The 25,692-nt window shown below is 48.0% G+C and overlaps 1 protein-coding gene and 1 non-coding gene across 9 annotated transcripts in view; one reads left to right on the top strand and one right to left on the bottom strand.

Annotated features, from left to right (window-relative positions):
• The window catches only part of LOC135378889 (atlastin-3-like), a 191,258-nt gene that overhangs the window by 108,386 nt on the left and 57,180 nt on the right, over positions 1-25,692 (bottom strand). The window contains exons 18-19 of one of the 8 annotated variants that reach the window (XM_064612048.1): positions 20,265-20,342; positions 18,473-18,722 (exon numbers count right to left, since the gene is read on the bottom strand). The exons of the other annotated variants lie outside the window; for them this stretch is intronic. Coding sequence (XP_064468118.1) covers positions 18,570-18,722; positions 20,265-20,342 — 231 coding nt within the window. The 3' untranslated portion in view covers positions 18,473-18,569. Of the gene's footprint in view, positions 1-18,472; positions 18,723-20,264; positions 20,343-25,692 lie in introns of those variants that run through there. 8 annotated transcript variants of the gene reach the window in all.
• On the top strand, positions 16,438-16,509 carry Trnas-gga (transfer RNA serine (anticodon GGA)). The gene has a single exon. It is a non-coding gene; the product is annotated as a tRNA-Ser (tRNA).

The following is a 25,692-nucleotide window of genomic DNA, read 5'->3' as shown; positions in this document are numbered from 1 at the left end:
TGTCGCATCGTTCCTTGAGTATCTGTTTCTCTGCGTGCAGCCATAGAAACCATCTTAATCTGTAATTTTGAAATTCAAACACGTCTAGCGTCATTTATTTGTTTCTTTAATGGCTTTTTCCCCTCATTATACTTCACTGGCTTGCACTGTGGCATTGAGGACTGCTAAGTCACCCTCCCAGGTGATATATCGCTAGCTGAGCGACGCCTGGTTTACCAATTCGGAACGATGCGCAGCTACCCAGAGCTGACGAGCCGCAAACAGGGCGAAACACGTGTCCTCTGATGTTGTCGCATCGTTCCATGAGTATCTGTTTCTCGGCGTGCAGCCACAGAAGCCATCTTGATCTGTAATTTTGAATTTCAAACACGTCTAGCGTCATTTATTTGTTTCTTTAATGGCTTTTTTCCACTCATTATAATTCACTGGCTTGCACTGTGGCATTGAGGACTGCTCAGTCACCATCCCAGGTGTATATCGGTCGCTGAACGACCCCTGTTTTGTCAATTCCGAACGACGCGCAGCTACCCAGAGCTGACGAGCCGCAAACACGGCGAAACACGTGTCCTCTGGTGCTGTCGCATCGTTCCTTGAGTATCTGTTTCTCTGCGTGCAGCCATAGAAACCATCTTAATCTGTAATTTTAAAATTCAAACACGTCTAGCGTCATTTATTTGTTTCTTTAATGGCTTTTTCCCCTCATTATACTTCACTGGCTTGCACTGTGGCATTGAGGACTGCTAAGTCACCCTCCCAGGTGATATATCGCTAGCTGAGCGACGCCTGGTTTACCAATTCGGAACGATGCGCAGCTACCCAGAGCTGACGAGCCGCAAACAGGGCGAAACACGTGTCCTCTGATGTTGTCGCATCGTTCCATGAGTATCTGTTTCTCGGCGTGCAGCCACAGAAGCCATCTTGATCTGTAATTTTGAATTTCAAACACGTCTAGCGTCATTTATTTGTTTCTTTAATGGCTTTTTTCCACTCATTATAATTCACTGGCTTGCACTGTGGCATTGAGGACTGCTCAGTCACCATCCCAGGTGTATATCGGTCGCTGAACGACCCCTGTTTTGTCAATTCCGAACGACGCGCAGCTACCCAGAGCTGACGAGCCGCAAACACGGCGAAACACGTGTCCTCTGGTGCTGTCGCATCGTTCCATGTGTATCTGTTTCTCTGCGTGCAGCCATAGAAGCGATCTTAATCTGTAATTTTGAATTTCGAACACGTCTAGTGTCATTTATTTGTTTCTTTAATGGCTTTTTCCACTCATTATAATTCACTGGTTTGCACTGTGGCATTGAGACTGCTCAGTCACCCTCCCAGGTGTATATCGCTCGCTGAGCGACCACTGTTTTGCCAATTCCGAACGACGCGCAGCTACCCAGAGCTGACGAGCCGCAAACACGGCGAAACACGTGTCCTCTGGTGCTGTCGCATCGTTTCATGAGTATCTGTTTCTCTGCGTGCAGCCATGGAAGCCATCATAATCTGTAATTTTGCATTTCAAACACGTCTAGTGTCATTTATTTGTTTCTTTAATGGCTTTTTCCCTCATTATAATTCACTGGCTTGCACTGTGGCATTGAAGACTGCTCAGTTACCCTCCAAGGTGTATATCGCTCGCTGAGCGACCCCTGGTATGCCAATTCCGAACGATGCGCAGCTACCACGAGCTGACGAGCCGCAAACAGGGCGAAACACGTGTCCTCTGGTGCTGTTGCATCGTTCCATGTGTATCTGTTTCTCTGCGTGCAGCCATAGAAGCCATCTTAATCTGTAATTTTGAATTTCAAACACGTCTAGTGTCATTTATTTGTTTGTTTAATGGCTTTTTCCACTCATTATAATTGACTGGTTTGCACTGTGGCATTGAGACTGCTCAGTCACCCTCCCAGGTGTATGTCGCTCGCTGAGCGACCCCTGGTTGGCCAGTTCCGAACGATGCGCTGCTACCCAGAGCTGACGATCCGCAAACACGGCGAAACACGTGTCCTCTGGTGCTGTCGCATCGTTTCATGAGTATCTGTTTCTCTGCGTGCAGCCATGGAAGCCATCTTAATCTGTAATTTTGCATTTCAAACACGTCTAGTGTCATTTATTTGTTTCTTTAATGGCTTTTTCCACTCATTATAATTCACTGGTTTGCACTGTGGCATTGAGACTGCTCAGTCACCCTCCCAGGTGTATATCGCTCGCTTAGCGAACCCTGTTTTGCCTATTCCGAACGACGCTCAGCTACCCAGAGATGACGAGCCGCAAACACGGCGAAACACGTGTCCTCTGGTGCTGTCGCATCGTTCCATGAGTATCCGTTTCTCTGCGTGCAACCATAGAAGCCATCTTAATCTGTAATTTTGAATTTCAAACACGTCTAGTGTCATTTATTTGTTTCTTTAATGGCATTTTTCCCTCATTATAATTCACTGGCTTGCACTGTGGCATTGAGGACTGCTCAGTCACCCTCCCAGGTGTACATCGCTCGCTGAGCGACCCCTGGTTTGCCAATTCCGAACGATGCGCTGCTACCCAGAGCTGACGAGCGGAAAACAGGGCGAAACACGTGTCCTCTGGTGCTGTCGCATCGTTCCATGCGTATCTGTTTCTCTGTGTGCAGCCATGGAAGCCATCTTAATCTGTAATTTTGAATTTCAAACACATCTAGTGTCGCTTATTTGTTTCTTTAATGGCTTTTTCCCTCATTATATTTCACTGGCTTGCACTGTGGCATTCAGGACTGCTCAGTTACCCTCCCAGGTGTATATCGCTTGCTGAGCGACCCCTGGTTTGACAATTCCGAACGATGCGCAGCTACCAGGAGCTGACGAGCCGCAAACAGGGCGAAACACGTGTCCTCTGATGCTGTCGCATCGTTCCATGAGTATCTGTTTCTCTGCGTGCAGCCATAGAAACCATCTTAATCTGTAATTTTGAATTTCAAACACGTCTAGCGTCATTTATTTGTTTCTTTAATGGCTTTTTTCCCTCCTTATAATTCACTGGCTTGCACTGTGGCATTGAGGACTGCTCAGTTACCCTCCCAGGTGTATATCGCTCGCTGAGCGACCTCTGGTTTGCCAATTCCGAACGATGCGCAGCTGCCACGAGCTGACGAGCCGCAAACAGGGCGAAACACGTGTCCTCTGATGTTGTCGCATCACTCCATGAGTATCTGTTTCTCGGCGTGCAGCCACAGAAGCCATCTTAATCTGTAATTTTGAATTTCAAACACGTCTAGCGTCATTTATTTGATTATTTAATGGCATTTTCCCCTCATTATAATTCACTGGCTTGCACTGTGGCATTGAGGACTGCTCAGTCACCCTCCCAGGTGTATATCGCTCGCTGTGTGACCCATGGTCTGCCAATTCCGAACTATGTGCATCTACCCAGAGCTGACGAGCCGCAAACACGGCGAAACACGTGTCCTCTGGTGCTGTCGCATCGTTCCATGTGTATCTGTTTCTCTGCGTGCAGCCATAGAAGCCATCTTAATCTGTAATTTTGAATTTCAAACACGTCTAGTGTCATTTATTTGTTTCTTTAATGGCTTTTTTCCCTCATTATAATTCACTGGCTTGCACTGTGGCATTGAGACTGCTCAGTCACCCTCCCAGGTGTATGTCGCTCGCTGAGCGACCCCTGTTTTGCCAATTCCGAACGACGCGCAGCTACCCAGAGCTGACGAGCGGAAAACAGGGCGAAACACGTGTCCTCTGGTGCTGTCGCATCGTTCCATGAGTATCCGTTTCTCTGCGTGCAACCATAGAAGCCATCTTAATCTGTAATTTTGAATTTCAAACACGTCTAGTGTCGCTTATTTGTTTCTTTAATGGCTTTTTTCCCTCATTATACTTCACTGGCTTGCACTGTGGCATTCAGGACTGCTAGGTCACCCTCCCAGGTGTATATCGCTAGCTGAGCGACCCCTGGTTTGCCAATTCGGAACGATGCGCTGCTACCCAGAGCTGACGAGCGGAAAACAGGGCGAAACACGTGTCCTCTGGTGCTGTCGCATCGTTCCATGCGTATCTGTTTCTCTGTGTGCAGCCATGGAAGCCATCTTAATCTGTAATTTTGAATTTCAAACACATCTAGTGTCGCTTATTTGTTTCTTTAATGGCTTTTTCCCTCATTATATTTCACTGGCTTGCACTGTGGCATTCAGGACTGCTCAGTTACCCTCCCAGGTGTATATCGCTTGCTGAGCGACCCCTGGTTTGACAATTCCGAACGATGCGCAGCTACCAGGAGCTGACGAGCCGCAAACAGGGCGAAACACGTGTCCTCTGATGCTGTCGCATCGTTCCATGAGTATCTGTTTCTCTGCGTGCAGCCATAGAAACCATCTTAATCTGTAATTTTGAATTTCAAACACGTCTAGCGTCATTTATTTATTTCTTTAATGGCTTTTTTCCCTCCTTATAATTCACTGGCTTGCACTGTGGCATTGAGGACTGCTCAGTTACCCTCCCAGGTGTATATCACTCGCTGAGCGACCTCTGGTTTGCCAATTCCGAACGATGCGCAGCTGCCACGAGCTGACGAGCCGCAAACAGGGCGAAACACGTGTCCTCTGATGTTGTCGCATCACTCCATGAGTATCTGTTTCTCGGCGTGCAGCCACAGAAGCCATCTTAATCTGTAATTTTGAATTTCAAACACGTCTAGCGTCATTTATTTGATTATTTAATGGCATTTTCCCCTCATTATAATTCACTGGCTTGCACTGTGGCATTGAGGACTGCTCAGTCACCCTCCCAGGTGTATATCGCTCGCTGTGTGACCCATGGTCTGCCAATTCCGAACTATGTGCATCTACCCAGAGCTGACGAGCCGCAAACACGGCGAAACACGTGTCCTCTGGTGCTGTCGCATCGTTCCATGTGTATCTGTTTCTCTGCGTGCAGCCATAGAAGCCATCTTAATCTGTAATTTTGAATTTCAAACACGTCTAGTGTCATTTATTTGTTTCTTTAATGGCTTTTTTCCCTCATTATAATTCACTGGCTTGCACTGTGGCATTGAGACTGCTCAGTCACCCTCCCAGGTGTATGTCGCTCGCTGAGCGACCCCTCTTTTGCCAATTCCGAACGACGCGCAGCTACCCAGAGCTGACGAGCGCAAAACAGGGCGAAACACGTGTCCTCTGGTGCTGTCGCATTGTTCCATGAGTATCTGTTTCTCTGCGTGCAGCCATAGAAGCCATCTTAATCCGTAATTTTGAATTTCAAACACGTCTAGTGTCAATTATTTGTTTCTTTAATGGCTTTTTTCCCTCATTATACTTCACTGGCTTGCACTGTGGCATTCAGGACTGCTAGGTCACCCTCCCAGGTGTATATCGCTAGGTGAGCGCCCCCTGGTTTGCCAATTCGGAACGATGCGCAGCTACCCAGAGCTGACGAGCGGAAAACAGGGCGAAACACGTGTCCTCTGGTGCTGTCGCATTGTTCCATGAGTATCTGTTTCTCTGCGTGCAGCCATAGAAGCCATCTTAATCCGTAATTTTGAACTTCAAACACGTCTAGTGTCATTTATTTGTTTGTTTAATGGCTTTTTCCACTCATTATAATTCACTGGTTTGCACTGTGGCATTGAGACTGCTCAGTCACCCTCCCAGGTGTATATCGCTCGCTGAGCGACCCCTGGTTTGCCAGTTCCGAACGATGCGCTGCTACCCAGAGCTGACGAGCCGCAAACACGGCGAAACACGTGTCCTCTGGTGCTGTCGCATCGTTTGATGAGTATCCGTCTCTCTGCGTGCAGCCATGGAAGCCATCTTAATCTGTAATTTTGCATTTCAAACACGTCTAGTGTCATTTATTTGTTTCTTTAATGGCTCTTTTCCCTCATTATAATTCACTGGCTTGCACTGTGGCATTGAGGACTGCTCAGTTACCCTCCCAGGTGTATATCGCTCGCTGAGCGACCCCTGGTTTGCCAATTCCGAACGATGCGCAGCTACCAGGAGCTGACGAGCCGCAAACAGGGCGAAACACGTGTCCTCTGATGCTGTCGCATCGTTCCATGAGTATCTCTTTCTCTGCGTGCAGCCATAGAAACCATCTTAATCTGTAATTTTGAATTTCAAACACGTCTAGCGTCATTTAATTGTTTCTTTAATGGCTTTTTTCTCTTATTATAATTCACTGGCTTGCACTGTGGCATTGAGGACTGCTCAGACACCCTCCCAGCTGTATATCGCTCGCTGAGCGACGCCTGGTTTGCCAATTCCGAACGATGCGCAGCAACGCAGAGCTGACGAGCCGCAAACACGGCGAAACACGTGTCCTCTGGTGCTGCAGCATCGTTCCATGAGTATCCGTTTCTCTGCGTGCAGCCATAGAAGCAATCTTAATCTGTAATTTTGAATTTCAAACACGTCTAGTGTCACTTATTTGTGTCTTTAATTGCTTTTTCCCTCATTATACTTCACTGGCTTGCACTGTGGCATTGAGGACTGCTAGGTCACCCTCCCAGGTGATATATCGCTAGCTGAGCGACCCCTGGTTTGCCAATTCGGAACGATGCGCAGCTACCCAGAGCTGACGTGCCGCAAACAGGGTGAAACACGTGTCCTCTGATGCTGTCGCATCGTTCCATGAGTATCTGTTTCTCTGCGTGCAGCCATAGAAGCCATCTTAATCTGTAATTTTGAATTTCAAACACGTCTAGCGTCATTTATTTGTTTCTTAAATGGCTTTTTTCCTACATTATAATTCACTGGCTTGCACTGTGGCATTGAGGACTGCTCAGTCACCCTCCCAGGTGTATATGGCTCGCTGAGCGACTCCTGGTTTGCCAATTCCGAACGATGCGCAGCTACCCAGAGCTGACGAGCCGCAAACACGGCGAAACACGTGTCCTCTGGTGCTGTCGCATCGTTCCATGTGTATCTGTTTCTCTGCGTGCAGCCATAGAAGCCATCTTAATCTGTAATTTTGAATTTCAAACACGTCTAGTGTCATTTATTTGTTTCTTTAATGGCTTTTTTCCCTCATTATAATTCACTGGCTTGCACTGTGGCATTGAGACTGCTCAGTCACCCTCCCAGGTGTATATCGCTCGCTGAGCGACCCCTGTTTTGCCAATTCCGAACGACGCGCAGCTACCCAGAGCTGACGAGCGCAAAACAGGGCAAAACACGTGTCCTCTGGTGCTGTCGCATTGTTCCATGAGTATCTGTTTCTCTGCGTGCAGCCATAGAAGCCATCTTAATCCGTAATTTTGAATTTCAAACACGTCTAGTGTCAATTATTTGTTTCTTTAATGGCTTTTTTCCCTCATTATACTTCACTGGCTTGCACTGTGGCATTCAGGACTGCTAGGTCACCCTCCCAGGTGTATATCGCTAGGTGAGCGCCCCCTGGTTTGCCAATTCGGAACGATGCGCAGCTACCCAGAGCTGACGAGCCGAAAACAGGGCGAAACACGTGTCCTCTGGTGCTGTCGCATTGTTCCATGAGTATCTGTTTCTCTGCGTGCAGCCATAGAAGCCATCTTAATCCGTAATTTTGAACTTCAAACACGTCTAGTGTCATTTATTTGTTTGTTTAATGGCTTTTTCCACTCATTATAATTCACTGGTTTGCACTGTGGCATTGAGACTGCTCAGTCACCCTCCCAGGTGTATATCGCTCGCTGAGCGACCCCTGGTTTGCCAGTTCCGAACGATGCGCTGCTACCCAGAGCTGACGAGCCGCAAACACGGCGAAACACGTGTCCTCTGGTGCTGTCGCATCGTTTGATGAGTATCCGTCTCTCTGCGTGCAGCCATAGAAACCATCTTAATCTGTAATTTTGAATTTCAAACACGTCTAGCGTCATTTAATTGTTTCTTTAATGGCTTTTTTCTCTTATTATAATTCACTGGCTTGCACTGTGGCATTGAGGACTGCTCAGACACCCTCCCAGCTGTATATCGCTCGCTGAGCGACCCCTGGTTTGCCCATTCCGAACGATGCGCAGCTACCAGGAGCTGACGAGCCGCAAACAGGGCGAAACACGTGTCCTCTGATGCTGTCGCATGGTTCCATGAGTATCTCTTTCTCTGCGTGCAGCCATAGAAACCATCTTAATCTGTAATTTTGAATTTCAAACACGTCTAGCGTCATTTAATTGTTTCTTTAATGGCTTTTTTCTCTTATTATAATTCACTGGCTTGCACTGTGGCATTGAGGACTGCTCAGTCACCCTCCCAGCTGTATATCGCTCGCTGAGCGACGCCTGGTTTGCCAATTCCGAACGATGCGCAGCAACGCAGAGCTGACAAGCCGCAAACACGGCGAAACACGTGTTCTCTGGTGCTGCAGCATCGTTCCATGAGTATCCGTTTCTCTGCGTGCAGCCATAGAAGCCATCTTAATCTGTAATTTTGAATTTCAAACACCTGTAGTGTCATTTATTTGTTTCTTTAATGGCTTTTTTCCCTCATTATAATTCACTGGCTTGCACTGTGGCATTGAGGACTGCTAGGTCACCCTCCCAGGTGTATATCGCTGGCTCAGCGACCCCTAGTTTGCCAATTCCGATCGATGCGCAGCTACCACTAGCTGACGAGCCGCAAACAGGGCGAAACACGTGTCCTCTGATGCTGTCGCATCGTTCCATGAGTATCTGTTTCTCTGCGTGCAGCCATAGAAGCCATCTTAATCTGTAATTTTGAATTTCAAACACGTCTAGTGTCATTTATTTGTTTCTTTAATGGCTTTTTCCCCCTCATTATAATTCACTGGCTTGCACTGTGGCATTGAGGACTGCTCAGTCACCCTCCCAGGTGTATATCGCTCGCTGTGCGACCCCTGGTCTGCCAATTCCCAACTATGTGCACCTACGCAGAGCTGACGAGCCGCAAACACGGCGAAACAAGTATCCTCTGGTGCTGTCGCATCGTTCCATGAGTATCTGTTTCTCTGCGTGCAGCCATAGAAGCTATCTTAATCTGTAATTTTGAATTTCATACACGTCATGCGTCATTTATTTGTTTCTTTAATGGCTTTTTTCCCTCATTATAATTCACTGGCTTGCACTGTGGCATTGAGGACTGCTCAGTCACCCTCCCAGGTGTATATCGCTCGCTGAGCGACCCCTGGTTTGCCAATTCCGAACGATGCGCAGCTACCCAGAGCTGACGAGCCGCAAACACTGCGAAACACGTGTCCTCTGGTGCTGTCGCATTGTTCCATGAGTATCTGTTTCTCTGCGTGCAGCCATAGAAGCCATCTTAATCTGTAATTTTGAATTTCAAACACGTCCAGCGTCATTTATTTGTTTCTTTAATGGCATTTTTCTCTCATTATAATTCACTGGCTTGCACTGTGGCATTGAGGACTGCTCAGTCACCCTCCCAGGTGTACATCGCTCGCTGAGCGACCCCTGGTTTGCCAATTCCGAACAATGCGCAGCTACCCAGAGCTGATGAGCCACAAACAGGGCAAAACACCTGTCTTCTGGTGCTGTCGCATCGTTCCATGAGTATCTGTTTCTCTGCGTGCAGCCATAGAAGCCATCTTAATCTGTAATTTTGAATTTCAAACACGTCTAGTGTCACTTATTTGTTTCTTTAATGGCTTTTTCCCTCATTATAACTTCACTGGCTTGCACTGTGGCAGTGAGGAGTGCTAGGTCACCCTCCCAGGTGTATATCGCTCGCTGAGCGACCCCTGGTTTGCCAATTCCGAACGATGCGCAGCTACCACGAGCTGACGAGTCGCAAACAGTGCGAAACACGTGTCCTCTGGTGCTGTCGCATCGTTTCATGAGTATCTGTTTCTCTGCGTGCAGCCATGGAAGCCATCTTAATCTGTAATTTTGTATTTCAAACACGTCTAGTGTCATTTTTTTGTTTCTTTAATGGCTTTTTCCACTCATTATAATTCACTGGTTTGCACTGTGGCATTGAGACTGCTCAGTCACCCTCCCAGGTGTATAGCGCTCGCTGAGCGACCCCTGGTTTGCCAGGTCCAAACGATGCGCAGCTACCCAGAGCTGACAAACCGCAAACACGGCGAAACACGTGTCCTCTGGTGCTGTCACATCGTTCCATGAGTATCTGTTTCTCTGCGTGCAGCCATACAAGCCACCTTAATCTGTAATTTTGAATTTCAAACACGTCTAGTGTCATTTATTTGTTTCTTTAATGGCTTTTTTCCTACATTATAATTCACTGGCTTGCACTGTGGCATTGAGGACTGCTCAGTCACCCTCCCAGGTGTATATCGCTCGCTGAGCGACCCCTGGTTTGCCAATTCCGAACGATGCGCAGCTACCCAGAGCTGACGAGCCGCAAACACGGTGAAACACGTGTCCTCTGGTGCTGTCGCACCGTTCCATGAGTATCTGTTTCTCTGTGTGCAGCCATAGAAGCCATCTTAATCTGTAATTTTGAATTTCAAACACGTCCAGCGTCATTTATTTGTTTCTTTAATGGCATTTTTCCCTCATTATAATTCACTGGCTTGCACTGTGGCATTGAGGACTGCTCAGTCACCCTCCCAGGTGTACATCGCTCGCTGAGCGACCCCTGGTTTGCCAATTCCGAACAATGCGCAGCTACCCAGAGCTGATGAGACGCAAACACGGCAAAACACGTGTCCTCTGGTGCTGTCGCATCGTTCCATGAGTATCCGTTTCTCGGCGTGCATCCATTGAAGCCATCTTAATCTGTAATTTTGAATTTCTAACACGTCTAGCGTCACTTATTTGTTTCTTTAATGGCTTTTTTCCCTCATTATACTTCACTGGCTTGCACTGTGGCATTGAGGACTGCTAGGTCACCCTCCCAGGTATATCTCGCTAGCTGAGCGACCCCTGGTTTACCAATTCGGAACGATGCGCAGCTACCCAGAGCTGACGAGCCGCAAACACGGCGAAACACGTGTCCTCTGGTGCTGTCGCATCGTTCCATGAGTATCTGTTTCTCTGCGTGCAGCCATAGAAGCCATCTTAATCTGTAATTTTGAATTTCAAACACGTCCAGCGTCATTTATTTGTTCCTTTAATGGCTTTTTCCCCTCATTATAATTCACTGGCTTGCATTGTGGCATATAGGACTGCTGAGTCACCCTCTCAGGTGTATATCGCTCGCTGAGCGACCCCTGGTTTGCCAATTCCGAACGATGTGCAGCAACCCAGAGCTGACGAGCCGCAAACACGGCGAAACATGTGTCCTCTGGTGCTGTAGCATCGTTCCATGAGTATCCGTTTCTCGGCGTGCAGCCATTGAAGCCATCTTAATCTGTAATTTCGAATTTCAAACACGTGTAGTGTCACTTATTTGTTTCTTTAATGGCTTTTCCCCCTCATTATACTTCACTGGCTTGCACTGTGGCATTGAGGACTGCTAGGTCACCCTCCCAGCTGTATATCGCTAGCTGAGCGACCCCTGGTTTGCCAATTCCGAACGATGCGCAGCTACCCAGAGCTGACGAGCCGCAAACAGGGCGAAACACGTGTCCTCTGGTGCTGTCGCATCGTTCCATAAGTATCTGTTTCTCTGCGTGCAGCCATAGAAGCCATCTTAATCTGTAATTTTGAATTTCAAACACGTCTAGTGTCATTTATTTGTTTCTTTAATGGCATTTTTCCCTCATTATAATTCACTGGCTTGCACTGTGGCATTGAGGACTGCTCAGTCACCCTCCCAGGTGTATATCGCTCGCTGAGCGACCCCTGGTTTGCCAATTCCGAACGATGTGCAGACCCAGAGCTGACGAGCCGCAAACACGGCAAAACACCTGTCTTCTGGTGCTGTCGCATCGTTCCATGAGTATCTGTTTCTCTGTGTGCAGCCATAGAAGCCATCTTAATCTGTAATTTTGAATTTCAAACATGTCTAGTGTCACTTATTTGTTTCTTTAATGGCTTTTTCCCTCATTATACTTCACCAGCTTGCACTGCGGCATTAAGGACTGCTACGTCACCCTCCCAGGTGTATATCGCTAGCTGAGCGAGCCCTGGTTTGCCAATTCCGAACGATGCGCAGCTACCCAGAGCTGACGAGCCGCAAACAGGGCGAAACACGTGTCCTCTGGTGCTGCCGCATCGTTCCATAAGTATCTGTTTCTCTGCGTGCAGCCATAGAAGCCATCTTAATCTGTAATTTTGAATTTCAAACATGTCTAGTGTCATTTATTTGTTTCTTTAATGGCATTTTTCCCTCATTATAATTCACTGGCTTGCACTGTGGCATTGAGGACTGCTCAGTCACCCTCCCAGGTGTACATCGCTCGCTGAGCGACCCCTGGTTTGCCAATTCCGAACGATGTGCAGACCCAGAGCTGACGAACCGCAAACACGGCAAAACACGTGTCCTCTGGTGCTGTCGCATCGTTCCATGAGTATGTGTTTCTCTGTGTGCAGCCATAGAAGCCATCTTAATCTGTAATTTTGAATTTCAAACATGTCTAGTGTCACTTATTTGTTTCTTTAATGGCTTTTTCCCTCATTATAACTTCACTGGCTTGCACTGTGGCAGTGAGGAGTGCTAGGTCACCCTCCCAGGTGTATATCGCTCGCTGAGCGACCCCTGGTTTGCCAATTCCGAACGATGCGCAGCTACCACGAGCTGACGAGTCGCAAACAGGGCGAAACACGTGTCCTCTGGTGCTGTCGCATCGTTTCATGAGTATGTGTTTCTCTGTGTGCAGCCATAGAAGCCATCTTAATCTGTAATTTTGAATTTCAAACATGTCTAGTGTCACTTATTTGTTTCTTTAATGGCATTTTTCCCTCATTATAATTCACTGGCTTGCACTGTGGCATTGAGGACTGCTCAGTCACCCTCCCAGGTGTACATGGCTCGCTGAGCGACCCCTGGTTTGCCAATTCCGAACAATGCGCAGCTACCCAGAGCTGATGAGCCACAAACAGGGCAAAACAGCTGTCTTCTGGTGCTGTCGCATCGTTCCATGAGTATCTGTTTCTCTGCGTGCAGCCATAGAAGCCATCTTAATCTGTAATTATGAATTTCAAACACGTCTAGTGTCATTTATTTGTTTCTTTAATGGCTTTTTTCCCTCATTATAATTCACTGGCTTGCATTGTGGCATTGAGGACTGCTCAGTCACCCTCCCAGGTGTATATCGCTCGCTGAGCGACCCCTGGTTTGCCAATTCCGAACGATGTGCAGACCCAGAGCTGACGAGCCGCAAACACGGCAAAACACGTGTCCTCTGGTGCTGTCGCATCGTTCCATGAGTATGTGTTTCTCTGTGTGCAGCCATAGAAGCCATCTTAATCTGTAATTTTGAATTTCAAACACGTCTAGTGTCATTTATTTGTTTCTTAATGGCATTTTTCCCTCATTATAATTCACTGGCTTGCACTGTGGCATTGAGGACTGTTCAGTCACCCTCCCAGGTGTATATCGCTCGCTGAGCGACCCCTGGTTTGCCAATTCCGAACGATGCGCAGCTACCACGAGCTGACGAGCCGCAAACACGGTGAAACACGTATCCTCTGGTGCTGTCGCATCGTTCCATGAGTATCTGTTTCTCTGTGTGCAGCCATAGAAGCCATCTTAATCTGTAATTTTGAATTTCAAACACGTCCAGCGTCATTTATTTGTTTCTTTAATGGCATTTTTCCCTCATTATAATTCACTGGCTTGCACTGTGGCATTGAGGACTGCTCAGTCACCCTCCCAGGTGTACATCGCTCGCTGAGCGACCCCTAGTTTGGCAATTCCGAACAATGCGCAGCTACCCAGAGCTGATGAGCCACAAACAGGGCAAAACACCTGTCTTCTGGTGCTGTCGCATCGTTCCATGAGTATCTGTTTCACTGCGTGCAGCCATAGAAGCCATCTTAATCTGTAATTTTGAATTTCAAACACGTCTAGTGTCATTTATTTGTTTCTTTAATGGCTTTTTTCCCTCATTATAATTCACTGGCTTGCATTGTGGCATTGAGGACTGCTCAGTCACCCTCCCAGGTGTATATCGCTCGCTGAGCGACCCCTGGTTTGCCAATTCCGAAGGATGTGCAGACCCAGATCTGACGAGCCGCAAACACGGCAAAACACGTGTCCTCTGGTGCTGTCGCATCGTTCCATGAGTATCCGTTTCTCGGCGTGCATCCATTGAAGCCATCTTAATCTGTAATTTTGAATTTCTAACACGTCTAGCGTCACTTATTTGTTTCTTTAATGGCTTTTTTCCCTCATTATACTTCACTGGCTTGCACTGTGGCATTGAGGACTGCTAGGTCACCCTCCCAGGTATATCTCGCTAGCTGAGCGACCCCTGGTTTGCCAATTCGGAACGATGCGCAGCTACCCAGAGCTGACGAGCCGCAAACACGGCGAAACACGTGTCCTCTGGTGCTGTCGCATCGTTCCATGAGTATCCGTTTCTCGGCGTGCATCCATTGAAGCCATCTTAATCTGTAATTTTGAATTTCTAACACGTCTAGCGTCACTTATTTGTTTCTTTAATGGCTTTTTTCCCTCATTATACTTCACTGGCTTGCACTGTGGCATTGAGGACTGCTAGGTCACCCTCCCAGGTGTATATCGCTCGCTGAGCGACCCCTGGTTTGCCAATTCCGAACGATGTGCAGCAACCCAGAGCTGACGAGCCGCAAACACGGCGAAACATGTGTCCTCTGGTGCTGTAGCATCGTTCCATGAGTATCCGTTTCTCACCGTGCAGCCATTGAAGCCATCTTAATCTGTAATTTCGAATTTCAAACACGTGTAGTGTCACTTATTTGTTTCTTTAATGGCTTTTCCCCCTCATTATACTTCACTGGCTTGCACTGTGGCATTGAGGACTGCTAGGTCACCCTCCCAGGTGTATATCGCTAGCTGAGCGACCCCTGGTTTGCCAATTCCGAACGATGCGCAGCTACCCAGAGCTGACGAGCCGCAAACAGGGCGAAACACGTGTCCTCTGGTGCTGTCGCATCGTTCCATAAGTATCTGCTTCTCTGCGTGCAGCCATAGAAGCCATCTTAATCTGTAATTTTGAATTTCAAACATGTCTAGTGTCATTTATTTGTTTCTTTAATGGCATTTTTCCCTCATTATAATTCACTGGCTTGCATTGTGGCATTCAGGACTGCTCAGTCACCCTCCCATGTGTATATCGCTCGCTGAGCGACCCCTGGTTTGCCAATTCCGAACGATGTGCAGACCCAGAGCTGACGAGCCGCAAACACGGCGAAACACGAGTCCTCTGGTGCTGTCGCATCGTTCCATGAGTATCCGTTTCTCGGCGTGCAGCCATTGAAGCCATCTTAATCTGTAATTTTGAATTTCAAACACGTCTAGTGTCATTTATTTGTTTCTTTAATGGCTTTTTTCCCTCATTATAATTCACTGGCTTGCACTGTGGCATTGAGGACTGCTCAGTCACCCTCCCAGGTGTATATCGCTAGCTGAGCGACCCCTGGTTTGCCAATTCCGAACGATGCGCAGCTACCCAGAGCTGACGAGCCGCAAACAGGGCGAAACACGTGTCCTCTGGTGCTGTCGCATCGTTCCATAAGTATCTGTTTCTCTGCGTGCAGCCATAGAAGCCATCTTAATCTGTAATTTTGAATTTCAAACACGTCTAGTGTCATTTATTTGTTTCTTTAATGGCTTTTTCCACTCATTATAATTCACTGGTTTGCAGTGTGGCATTGAGACTGCTCAGTCACCCTCCCAGGTGTATATCGCTCGCTGAGCGACCCCTGGTTTGCCAATTCCGAACGATGCACAGCTACCCAGAGCTGACGAGCCGCAAACACGGCGAAACACGTGTCCTCTGGTGCTGTCGCATCGTTCCATGAGTATTTGTTTCTCTGCGTGCAGCCACAGAAGCCATCTTAATCTGTAATTTTGAATTTCAAACACGTCTAGCGTCATTTATTTGTTTCTTTAATGGCTTTTTTCCCTCATTATAATTCACTGGCTTGCACTGTGGCATTGAGGACTGCTCAGTCACCCTCCCAGGTGTATATCGCTCGCTGAGCGACCCCTGGTTTGCCAATTCCGAACAATGCGCAGCTACCCAGAGCTGACGAACCGCAAACACGGCGAAACACGTGTCCTCTGGTGCTGTCGCATCGCTCCATCAGTACCTATCTATAGACACCCCCGGTATCTTATAGCGGCTGGCTTTCGCCAGGCAGGGGTCTTCTGATTTCCGGTCAGATATGCTAACGGAAATCAGAAGACCCAGGTTCGATTTCTGGCGTCAGCGCCTCTTTTCCCTGAGTTGTTGCATTCGTTGATTTCTGGGCGTTGAGGCTGACATGTTTGTGTCGTCCCTAAGTGTGGTCTGCCTCGGCCAAATCTCGTTGGTTAGGTCGTTTACAAATCGCCCTGGCCGTGTATGATTGAGAGAGTGAGTGAGAAAGATGTAAGAGAGAATGTGAATAGCGTGGTTGGTTGTCCCCCCCCCCCGGTACTTGAGGCACTCAATGGCTCAAGGGAAACGGCGTGCTGGTGTGGTGTAGTGGTTAGCACATCTGACCGGAAATCAGAAGACCCAGGTTCGATTCCTGGCGTCAGCGCCTCTTTCCCTGAGTTGTTGCATTCGTTGATTTCTGGGCGTTGAGGCTTACATGTTTGTGTCGTCCCTAAGTGTGGTCTGCCTCGACCAAATCTCGCTGGTTGTTCAGCAACTTGGTGCACCAGCAACTTCTGACGATTTCGCCCGGCCAGGGATTCCCAGCAACTCGAGATGCTGGAGGCTGCTTGTGTCGGCGAACAACTCCAAAGTTGCTCGTAGTTGCTGGAAAAAGTCTCTTCGTGTGAACCCAGTCTTAGAAGACTCCTCAAGTGAGCAGAACTCCCTGTCCCTAAGGAGGCAAATAAGGAAGGCCTTCGAGATGTTGTTTCCTGACCTTTTCGTAAAATATCCAGGGGCCTTCCTACTCACACGATCATTCTCTGCGGTTCTCGTTTAGGCTTTTGCACAAAATTTGTACAACTTCCATTGCGTCAACAGATGCTCGTTGGCAAACTTTTTGTTTCTTTCTTTCATAACGCGTTTTGTTATTTCGTTTCACTTATGGCTGCCAAGAAAGACTGTATGGTTGACAAATTGGAACCCCGAGAAGGGGACAGAGGACGGGCGACGCGACACGTTCTCGGGTTCAAATTTTCCACCATGTCCCAGCTGGCCTGCACCCTAGCCCTTTTGCCATTACTGTATGGTTGCCCCCCAGATTTTTTTTGTTTGTTTCCTTTCAAGGCGGACTCATGCAATATATTTACTTGCGCTTCCGGCGAGGGATAGTTACACCATCCGAGAATCGTTTTCTTTGTGTGGCCTTCTTTCTGCGCTCCAAGGAAGCATGAAATGCGCCGGTGTACAGAACGTGCTAGCAGACGACAAAATTATTATTTTCATATGCAGGTATTGGAAAACTGCAGTAAGTTTCTGGAGTTTGTTGCAATCAATTCCTACACTGCTTCTGTGGGGAATGATATGATTCTGGGCCAGATATCGCACTCTTACGTGCCGAGAGAAACGATTTTGTTGCATCTGCCATAGACTCCTATGTATTCTAAACTTTACAAGCTTTAATTCGCCAAAAATCAGTGCATCGCTTCAGGCCTTCAAAAAAGTGTCATTCCCTAGATAAGCTTCGTCAAGTCAAGCTACGTTCCCACAGCCGGGCTTGCGCTGTTGCAGCGGGGAGCGGCGAACGGCGATAGTGTCCACACCGAGGTTCGCTGTACTTTCGAAATAATCTGACGAAGGCGAGAGAAGCGAGAATTCCAAGCGCGCTACGAGGCAATCGTTTTCATATGCCGTGGACCTTGTCCTTGTCTTCTTCTTCGCCTTGATTGGTTGGTCGCTGCCGCCCGTCGTCGTCAGTCGTGCAAGGAGCGACTGCTTGGACGGCGCCAGAGAGCGGGCCTCCGGCGTCCTCCAAGTGACGTTTCTGCCGTTGCGGGCGCCGTTACGGGCTCCCGCCTGGCAGTGGGAACGCGCCCTTACAGTATACAACCGTTCGGTTGCGAAAAGGATCATGGAATCCTGAGGTAGCTATAAGACCGGCAGGAAATGGGATCGGCCGCTGTGATATACGTTGCAAGTTCGTGGATACGACTCGACAAGTGTATTAGGCGGCAATCTCCCAATTGTACTGCAGTGAACAAATTGCGTGTCGTCATAAGACCTTCCCGGCGACATTGCGGGAGGACCAAAAGTCCTAGGCCCACTTCATATGCAACTGCGCTGGCATTTTGCCTTACAGCGGCTGAGATGATGGACGCAGAAAAACACTCAGACAGATTTCAGGTAATATGCCAGCCTCGGCGACGCAGACGGTTGCATTACCACTCAGCTATAGCAGCAGGCACGGCCTGCTGGCTTTCCTTAGTTGGTTTCTTGCAAACCATTTACCATTGGCGATAGGAGCCCTTGCAACTCATCCGGTCGGAAGGAGAAGTTGGCGACAATTTGCATTTTCCGCTCCCAAGCAAAGTACAACACTACGCAGTCATTCAATTCTGAACATCGGCTCGCTCTTGTACCGCTTTTATTTGCAACACACAGGGCGGAACATGCATCCTTTTTGGACGTCAGGCGAGTTCCAAAGCAGCAACATCTAACGAATAGTTACAAATGTTTGAATAGTTGTAGGGCGCCAGATTCACATGCCTCTACAAAAATTCTAGGAATGCTCCCGAAGAATGCTGTGATGTAACGACGAATTCGCGAAAGGAATGGATTATCCTCAACGATGTCATCTGCTAGTTTTTCCTTGTCTTCCTGCCGAAACAGATAGAAAAAGAAGGCGTAATAAATATATCGCCATATCGGTATATTCTACATCATCATAAACTTCGTAACGATCAGCTTGTGTAAGGAAGAGCATACAGACTGGGTTCTACAGACAAGCACAATTTACTCTGCTGTGAAACACCTGTCGCTGGAAGCCATGCATATATAAGAAGCAGGTCTCACGTTGAAATAATTTTGTTTTATTTTTATTTATTTTTTGTCTGAGTATTAGAAACCAGTGTCCTTATCAATCATTAGGGGCAGCCAACAGTATCTGACCCCTTCCGTCCGTTCACCTTTCATCTTTCCTTTTCTTTTTTTTTTTCTGCTAATAAATCACACACCAACCACACGCGCAAACCAGCATGTTTGACTGGAAGAATACCTGATAAAAACTGATTGCTCGACAATTAAGATATGGCATAACGATGCTCAGGGACACCAGAATGAGTTTTTTACCAATGGTCTTGCCGCTAACCACGAGTGCTGGCATTTTTTTTAATGATAATTAAAGAGACTATCACACCCATCCCGGTCTGTAGTGCGGATTTATTCCGCGTTCATCACTAATAACAGGAGATTTTAGTGCCATCGGAAGGTGTTCATGATAACGATTCCGAAAACACGATTTAGACAATAATCCCCTTTCTTTGGATCGAGTGACATCACAGTGCTAAGCTTCGATTTCATAACTTCCTTTTATGATATCGTCTACGTAGGATAACTCTCATGTACTCAAGCTCGCTAATAACGCCGACAATCCGATACGAATTGGCGGCGTTGTTCCTGAGAAGATTGACGTAACGCATGGCAAGAGCAGACGACTCATATTCAGAGTGTTCCTGGATTCCCTATCTGGGAACGTCTCCCGGACAAGGCCAATCAGAGATTCGCCCTTTGGCGCGGACGAGACCAATCAGGAGGCGGTTGGAGGGACATTGGTAGCCCTGGTGAGCGACCTAGCGACAGGCGGGCGGCCGAGACGCACTAGAGCACGCAAACTAGGTCACGTCGTCTGCTCTGTGATTCACTTGCGGAATGTTGTTTCTGGATAGCGTCGGACGTCGAGCCAGGAGTGTAACACCATGTTCCACGCAGCATGGTCACATAATAGCTCGCGCTCGTATGCGAAAGTCAGAGTGTTTACCGACGACTTTTCAATTAGTGGTTATACTGGGACGCGAACGCCAAGAAGACGCCCTCTGAGACAGTCGCCTGCGCTGCGCTCCCATTCGTGTGCCTGGCTTACGTCATCATGTTGTGAGCTGCAGAGGGAATGAGAATCTTTAGAACTGGTCTAATTGATATGTTTTCCGAAGAGAAACTTGACCAAGTTGACTGTGAAGCGATGAGGAACCGTATTGGTTACCTACATACGTTCCCTGATGTGATAGTCCCCTTAAGACGTCCACGATGGCGTGCCGTCAGGACCAGAACGCAAATCGCAATTCGAGTACGATTACTTCGCATGAAGCAGTATAATGCAGGGCATCTCTGTGCTGGGAATCATGCAATAAGCTCATGCTTTACCTCCTCCAGGTGAACTCCTTGGCTTTCCATACATCTCATGACGACTCCCTTCAATCGCCTTCGGTACTCCTCCACGTCCTGAAATAGTAAAGAGACAAACGATATATAAAACCGAAAACTGTGTGGTGGCCCGTGGAAGGCAATAAAGACGTGCCTCTGCTGGCGCGCGTCACTCCGCTTGCCAGTCAGGGGTCGGATTCACAAAAAGCTCGTGCAACGGAACCTGTCGTAACTCCGTCGTACGGGAAAGATACGACGAAGTGTAGATTCACGGAGGGCACGCGTCGCAAAATCTTCGCAGCTTGCGGCGGAATCCTGCGAGGGCTCCCGAGCTGTCATACGAAGAAAGATGCCGGCGTATTTGGCAGCGGTGCATTTAGAGACGGCAAACAAAGACTCCATAATACGCGCCCACGCATTGCACTTTGCCACATAACCTTCTAGATAATCCCCGAAGTGTCAATGACGTACTTTTTTGCTTCATAACCTTCAACAAATGCTTCAATTTTGTGCTCCGTAAAATTGGGTCGCACGTATTTTTCAAGCATCCCCTACACCCCGCTAAGACCCTCCCCCCAAATATTGTAACACCCCTCCAAACTGTCTGCAAGAAAGGCCAAAAAAGCCATAAAAGCTGCAAATATGGGTGCACACACCCCCTACAAAACACCCCCCGCCCCCCGTGGAGCACATACTGGGAACATCCCTGCTGGGTCGTCGAACGCGTTTCGCCTGTGATTGCGTGGCATTCATATGGCTACCGAAAAACCGAGGGCACGTGTGCTAACAACGCCAATTGGGGACAGATGACTTCTTCTTCTAACGGGACGACTATTATTCGTACGATTGTAAATTTCTGTCATCGTTACCATAGCGAAAACATAGTCTTGCACCCGTTGGCTGTTTCTCTCCGTATTGCCCATGACAGGAAATGAGCAACTTCCTCTTCCTCTAGAAAAGGCGTATCCTGTCCACTACGATAGCTTTGTGAATCGTTCTTACGGCGCCATCGTACGCTCGTCGTAGGCTGCGACGTCTTAGGCCATCTTAGCGTTACTTACGATCGCGTTTGTGAATCAGACCCCAGTTCTACCGGCACCGTCCTATTGTTGAAGACAACACAGGACAATGAGAGGTGATGAGCTATTTACTGATGGAGAGAAAAGAAGGGAATGAACAGAGAATATGAGACCGCGTGCGAGGGGACTGGGCGTCGTCGTCTTCGTCAACGCGGAGCGTGGAAATATTCAACAGGCTGCCGCCCGCGAAGAAACATGACCCAGATGTACTATGATGCATTGCTGTGTGTTGCGTTCACAGTGTCTAACAAGATGCGATCCAGAGAAAGGAGTGTCCTGTAAGATAGGCGCTTCACGGGTAGACTGACTGTGCCCAACATCAGGTGATCTCTTCTCTGTGATCAGTACTTCGTGCATGCCTGGTCCAAGAAGTCACCTGCTCGTCGTTTACCGAGAATCTATCTGCATGCCTCGACGTTCGGCGTGCGTTCTCGACGGAGTGCATGAGGCACACCATTACTTGACGATGGAAGTGTGTGCTGTAAAAACTGTCTCCATCCAGTGTTGATGGCTGTCTGGACGTGTGCAGCGCAGGTTGGTTTTGCAATATTTTCTCGTCCGTAACGGGACCAGGCGCTACTGAGCAGACTTTCGAAGGCGGTCGAGGTCCCATACCTTGGCGGTCGAGGTCCCACACCAGTTCTCTTGGCGGTGTACATGCAGCAAATACGTTTGCCGAATAAGTCATGCCAGTTGACACTTCATGCAGATATCCTTTTCCAACGTTCTGTTGAAGTCCAAACAGTCTGTGGCTAGTGGATGCCGTCCAGCGTGCAGTCGATCGGAAGACTGGACGCAGTAACCCAGGTTCGAATCCTGGTCACGGCACCATTTGTTGAAGACAACACAGGACAATGAGAGGTGATGAGCTATTTACTGATGGAGAGAAAAGAGGGGAATGAACAGAGAATATGAGACCGCTTGCGAGGGGACTGGGCGTCGTCGTCTTCGACAACGCGGAGCGTGGAAATATTCAACACCTATAGCGTGAGGCCACGACCATCTGCCCGCTGGGACATTCCATCATCACCGGTCAGGACTCATGTAGAGGGACGCCACCTCCTCTACAACTGCACTTCACTCTGGGTAACTAAGTGACAATTAGTGCAAGGCCAATGTTCAAAAAGGAACAGCGGACACCGTCAGCGAACCGAGCCTGCGTCATCGTCCGTGTTCAGAAGGGGGAATCCCCGTACACTCTTAAAAATGAACTTCACCGCAATAGCACGCTCCCAGCCAAACATCATCTCGAATGATATCGTTATCTGCCCTGATTTGTTGAAAACGGGAGGCGTACGCCTTTTTTGTGACACTTATGCTGTTCATAATTGTCACAGAAAAGGCGTACGCCTCCCATTTTCACCAAATCAGGGCAGATAACGATATCATTCGCGATGATGGTTGGCTAGGAGCTTGCTATGCGGTGAAGTTCATTTTTAAGAGTGTAGATGTAAGTTACGTCTGTGCGGGTTTCAACCTGGTCGAAAACGCCAGCGATTTGGTAGCAAAGCAGAGGTTGATTTGATACGCCGTCTTCCGCGTGGGACGTCAAGTACGGTGTGCCTGGTGTTGAGATTATTTCAGGGCCCGTTAAAGAACCCCGAAGTGGCCAAAATTAATCTACAGATCCATCACTGGCGTCGCTCATGATCACAGCTCTCTCCCGACGTAAAGCCACGCATTATCGCGTCCTTGTCGTTCCAATGCGTGCGAATGCGAGTTGCCGTGGTAACCGACTTGCACGTGACCCCACAGATGAGAAGGAGATGCGTATCATAGGCAACACTCCAGGCAGAAGAAGAAGAAAGATGTCAACGCGTACCCCATAATGTACGAGCCTGAGTCAGTGCACACAGAGGGACGACACGACACACTGAGTACGACACATTGAGTCGTGTGTCCGCGTAGTCCCATCTGTGTGCCCAGACTCAGGCTATTACATTATGGAGTTCATCCACCAGCTGGCCTGCATGTACGCCATCTTGTCAACGAATATGCTATTTCCAGGCACGAATTGGAACGCAAGCAGTGAGAACTGGGAGCCGCCCAGTTCACACTATACGCTGTGCTAGTGCGTCTCTACGCATGAGAGGAGGTAGTGAGAGGGAAGAGGGAGGGCGCCGCCGTAGCCAATGAGGCTTTCCGAGTGGAGTAACAGGGAAAGGAGATATGCGCAGAACGCTCGGTTACTTGCAGAGCGTATTGCGTTTCAATTCGTGCGCGTGCGGGTTGCCGTGGTAACCAGCCTGTGCGTCACCCCGAGTATCATAGGTCGCGCTCCAGGAGAAGGAAAGAACAGAACGTCAGCGCATGCGCAGCAGCGCGCACGCACTGGACGCAATATCGTGAACCAGGCTTTGTCATCACTGTTAGTAAGCTACGTGTATGAGTTCACGGATGACTCAAAATATGGGGCAAACAGTGGCCCTCATCAATCGTGGTGATGCCATTTGTAGTGATTAAGCTGCCTCATATGATACATACTGATTGGAAGGATCGTCTCCTTTCACGATTGCAAGTCAACGAAAGAATCTCAAGGTTTGAATCTATTCCAGGCAGTGGCGGATCTAGACCCTCGGTTTGGTGGGGACGGATTCCTTGTCGAAGTGCGTAGTGAGGAGGGGAGAGAAATTAAACAGGGAAGGGTAACGGAAGCAGAAACGGTATATTACCGAAATTGGAGATGGTAACGATAACTAAAACGGAAACGCATACCACGGTCCTACATTACCGGAAACAGAAACGGAAATGAATTTATCGTCCGGTATTGAATTCGGGTAATGTGTATTCCTGTTGTGCGATGACATTGGAGTGACCTTTCATTTTTTCTTTTCGTTTTGATGACTCCATTCCCTGTAATGCTCTAAATACTACACGAGAGCGCGCAATACTGGATCTCGGGGGTGCCTCCGTTGCTTACCTCGTCCCAGCCCGACCTCATAACTCATGACATCAACAACATACTCCACCATAGCACGAGGAGCAGGCACTACGACTTTTAGTTACTTTATTTTGTAGTTTTCTTTTTCTTTCTTTTTTTCATTTCAACGCGGCCATGGCAGTGTTATTTACTACTGATAGTGTCCACTTATTAATGCGACATTGGATGAAGGTTACGTCCGTCTTGAGTTGCTAGACTCCGAGTTACTGAAGACATGTTCCTACTTTTTTTTCCTTTTTCTTGCAAGATGTTCGCATCCCAACGAGGTAAAATTACTTGTGTAGTGTGTAGCGTGACACCGAAGCAGCACTTGGGCAAAACAGGGCGCTGGTACACTCTTAAAAACGAACTTCACCACATAGCACGCTCCATGCCAACCATCATCCCAACTGACAACGTTTTCTCCCCTGACTTGTTGAAAAAGGAAGGCGGAGCCTATTCTGTGCCGTGCATAATGGCCACAAAATGGGCTCCGCCTCCGGTTTTCAAGAAATGTAGGGCGAGAACGTTGTCATTCGGGATGATCGTTGGCTAGGAGCGTGCCATGTGGTGAAGTTCATTTTTAAGAGTGTAGAGCTTGACAGGCTGTCATCCCGCAGATCTGCACTCTTAAAAATGAACTTCACCGCATATCACGCTCCTAGTCAACCATCATCTCGAATGATATCGCTATCTGCCCTGATTTGTTGAAAACGGGAGGCGTGCGCCTTTTTTGTGACACTTATGCTGTTCATAATTGTCATCGAAAAGGCGTACGCCTCCCGTTTTCAACAAATCAGGGCTGGTAACGATATCATTCGAGATAATGGTCGGCTAGGAGCGTGCTATGCGGTAAACTTCATTTTTAAGAGTGTGTAACAACCGTTCCATTACCGGAAACAGTAACGGAAACGTAACAGAACCGAAATAGAAAGGCCGGTATGAGAAATTGATAACGGGAACGAAAATATAGCAGTATCGAAAAATGAAAACGGTAAACAAAATACGTCCGTTATCCTTCCCTGAAATTAAATGTAAAAGCTGACGTTTTGGGAGGCTATCGCCGAACAACCACCCCGGGATCCGCCACTGATTCCAGGGGGCATCATCACAAATAGTACGAAAAACATTGAAGCTCCATTTGGTTCACTGAGATTTATTAAGCGGCAACACTAGTACGCTATTACACTATTTAGAATTCATTACGGTGAGAAATGCACAAGCTTTAGTGGAGCAGTATGCAGTTCCTCAAGGACAAGAGAACAAAAGGCAGCTTACGCTATATATTACCCTATTCAAATGAGTCGAAACTAGAAATACGAGCTTTTCGAGCGCGGGAACGACGCGATCTTCACTTTACCTGCATCGCAGAGAGGTCTATCTGACCAACACATTAGCGCCTCCTCCAGTCAGCTCCATCGCTTCAAAC

The sequence above is a fragment of the Ornithodoros turicata genome, chromosome 1, assembly GCF_037126465.1.
Source record: "Ornithodoros turicata isolate Travis chromosome 1, ASM3712646v1, whole genome shotgun sequence".
Classification (NCBI taxonomy): Eukaryota; Metazoa; Arthropoda; class Arachnida; order Ixodida; family Argasidae; genus Ornithodoros; species Ornithodoros turicata.
This window is presented reverse-complemented; position numbering and strand designations above follow the sequence as displayed.